Raw genomic sequence first — 2945 nt, 5'->3', positions numbered from 1 at the left:
AAAAGAAAGGAGAAAAAATTTGATGGAAGAAAATGTACGCACACTTTTTTCTCCCTTTTTCTAAAGTGAGGGATTGGAATCTGATCGTAACGTCCGCATTACTTTAGTCTATGGTTTCATTTATGGAAAGGAGTCTCACAGGACTTCTGTGGAATGAGGTGGAATGAGGCAGGAACTCTCCAATTCTCTTGCGCAACTATAATTGGCTGTTGGTGTCATAGGCTGAAATTTCTTTGTAGAACAGTTTCACCATCGGCCATTGTGCTAGATATAACTCCATATTTTGTTTTTTTGATATTTGCTTATCTATTTGTGAAGTGGATTATGAACTGATAAGTTCATCACGGTGTCAAATTCTTCTGATTATCTTCCATGTGAAATTTGAAAATTAGAAAACTTACTTGCATTGCGTAATGAATAAGAGATAATCTAGACTTATATTGTGCAAGTAGTATTGTTTTCATTCATACATTCAAGTTTTTAATCTAGCTCCTGAATGCCTACAGGAAGAATCACAATTGGTTTATATGGTCAAGTTGTACCAAAGACTGTGGGTATGTCTTCGGCCTTCTGCTAAAATCCTTGTGTGCTCAGCCGGAATATTTAGCTAATCTAATATCCCACATATCATATTATATGGTTCCTTGCATGTTTTTCCTGATTATGTTATCTGTGTTATTTGCAGAGAACTTCAGGGCTTTGTGCACAGGTATTTTCGGTTTTGTATATTAGTAATAAACACTTCAGATGTACAGGCTGCTCTTTTACCTTTCATCTCCTTCACGTAATTTGCTTTTTGTGGTGTCAGGGGAGATGGGAAAGGATGCTAATGGAGTCGTTCTCCACTACAAGGGAACACCATTTCATCGTATTATCCCTGGATTCATGATACAAGGTGGAGATATCGTCTATAGAAACGGGAGAGGAAATCATTCTATGTACGGAGGCACCTTTCGTGATGAGAATTTCAAGCTGAAGCATTCTCATCCGGGTCTGCATGATCTTCTGTAACTGATTTCTTTTGTCTTGTTTCATGCAATGGACTATAAAACTGAAGCTGTATAAGAAACTTATGATCTATCTGCATGACTACAACTCCTTTTCTCTCTCATATTTTGCCACGCGTAATTGTTTCAGGTGTTGTTTCCATGGTGAATTCGGGACCTGATTCCAACGGTTCACAGTTTTTTATTACCACAGTAAAGACCAGCTGGTAAGTTTTGATATTGCAGTAAATCGTACTATTGACAAAGTGACTTTTAAGCTTAGCCCAACACATCATCTGAACTTCTTCTCACCACTAAGATAATTGCACAGGTTGGACGGTGAGCACGTCGTTTTTGGCAGTGTCATTGAAGGCATGGATACTGTGTACGCCATCGAGGGTGGAGCAGGAACTTACAGTGGGAAGCCTAGAAAAAAGGTAATCATTGCTGATTCTGGGGAGATACCAAAGAGCAAGTGGGATGAGGACAGTCGAGCTTCATGAAAACAGAACAAAGGCCGCAAATTTTGGACTTTTTAACTTATTAATGTGGCTTAGAATTATAAATCTTTTGTATTTTGTTCATTAAATTATTTATAGTATCTAACATTTAGCTATTTGGCTTTTTGTTTGGGAAACTGTAAATTGTTCATTTTGTTAATTTGCAGATATTATGGTTGGCTGTTGTAGAGAGAAATTCAAGGAAATGGTATAATATTGGAATTTTGCTCATCTTTTGGCACTATATTATAGGAGCTTTTGTGGTGCTTTGAATTTTTTTGATAATTTAAGCTCAAAATATAGGGGCCTTTTGAAATATTTATGCTTCTTTGGGCAGCTCTGTTGGGAATGGTATGAGCTGTGAAATGTGAGGTGTTACCGTACAGATTAGGTCTTTGTTGAATTGGACAACATTAAAAACAGCTAATTAGTTGTTTCAATATACATTTTTTCTTTCTCATGATTAAATAAGTCTTTGTATTGTTCTAGAAAATAAATGCTTGTAAGTGAAAGAAATGAATAAATACTTATAATTTGATCACGTTTGTCTTCATTTCAGTTCTCTAAAAAGCACGCCTGGATGGCACATAGGGATGAGATGCGTGCGAAATGCCAGGGCGCTATACTGAGCACGAATTAAGGGATCAATTGATAGATGATCATTTAGCCCCTGTTTGAGTCTCATTACATTAAATTCTATTACATTTTATTTTTCTCTTTCCTATTTTCAACCACACAATCTTCCATAAAATAATATTACACGTAAATCGAAAATTTTTCATTCTTTTTCAACCACTTATTTTTCAAAAAAATATTATTCCTCACATTAATTTTTCCACATAATGAGGATCAAACAGGGGCTTAATGCGTAACTTAGTGGACTTTATAATTTTTTTTAAGCCATTTTTTTTTACTTTAATTTTAACTTTTCTTTAAAAATTGTATAATTAAGTTAATATAATATTTTATAATTTTTGATTTTTGGTATATATTATGTAAATTATTAAATAATTCTAGGCCTGTAGAGTCTGAAGCTTGATCTCACGCTTTACGCTTGACCACCGTTCTATTCTAGACAAATTTTGTTTTCCCTTGCTCTAATTTCGGCTGAAAAAACAAAAGATACAAACCAAAGTGAATATTAAAAATAAAATAACGCCTAACTCCATCAATAAATAAATAAAATTAACAAAAATATTATGCAACGGATAACAAAGTTTTTCTGAGTGACAGTAAATAGGATTAAAAAATTAAATATTAACAATGAAATCACTGTTCCTAATTCATTAACAAAATAAAATAATGTAATCGTTAGTTATTATTATAATATGTTGTCGGTAACTTAATTTTAAAAAAAAAAAAAAGGTGTATAATTAACAATGTGAATTAAGCCTATTCATAGGACTGTACAGGGCCTTATACATGACGTGGGTCCCATGTCATTAAAAAAGGGAAAATG

General features: G+C 33.7%; 1 protein-coding gene across 1 annotated transcript; it reads left to right on the top strand.

The window, feature by feature from the left end:
* Positions 1–178: 178 nt before the first annotated feature.
* Positions 179–1730, top strand: LOC111394541 (peptidyl-prolyl cis-trans isomerase CYP21-1-like). Its single transcript, XM_023020394.1, has 5 exons — positions 179–554; positions 686–709; positions 809–991; positions 1138–1213; positions 1318–1730. The coding sequence occupies exons 1-5, from the start codon at positions 497–499 to the stop codon at positions 1487–1489; spliced, it is 513 nt and encodes a 170-aa protein (XP_022876162.1). The 5' UTR covers positions 179–496; the 3' UTR covers positions 1490–1730.
* The last annotated feature ends 1215 nt before the right edge of the window (positions 1731–2945 follow it).

The sequence above is a fragment of the Olea europaea genome, chromosome 5 (assembly GCF_002742605.1).
Source record: "Olea europaea var. sylvestris chromosome 5, O_europaea_v1, whole genome shotgun sequence".
In the NCBI taxonomy this organism is placed as follows: Eukaryota; Viridiplantae; Streptophyta; class Magnoliopsida; order Lamiales; family Oleaceae; genus Olea; species Olea europaea.
Note: the sequence above shows the minus strand (reverse complement) of the source record. Positions and strands in the feature narration are given on the sequence as shown.

Coding starts and splice junctions, on each gene's coding strand:
- LOC111394541 (XM_023020394.1), top strand. CDS start 497: ATGCCTACAGGAAGAATCACAATTGGTTTATATGGTCAAGTTGTACCA. Junction 555..685: donor AGTTGTACCAAAGACTGTGG/GTATGTCTTCGG, acceptor TGTTATTTGCAG/AGAACTTCAGGGCTTTGTGC. Junction 710..808: donor CTTCAGGGCTTTGTGCACAG/GTATTTTCGGTT, acceptor TTGTGGTGTCAG/GGGAGATGGGAAAGGATGCT.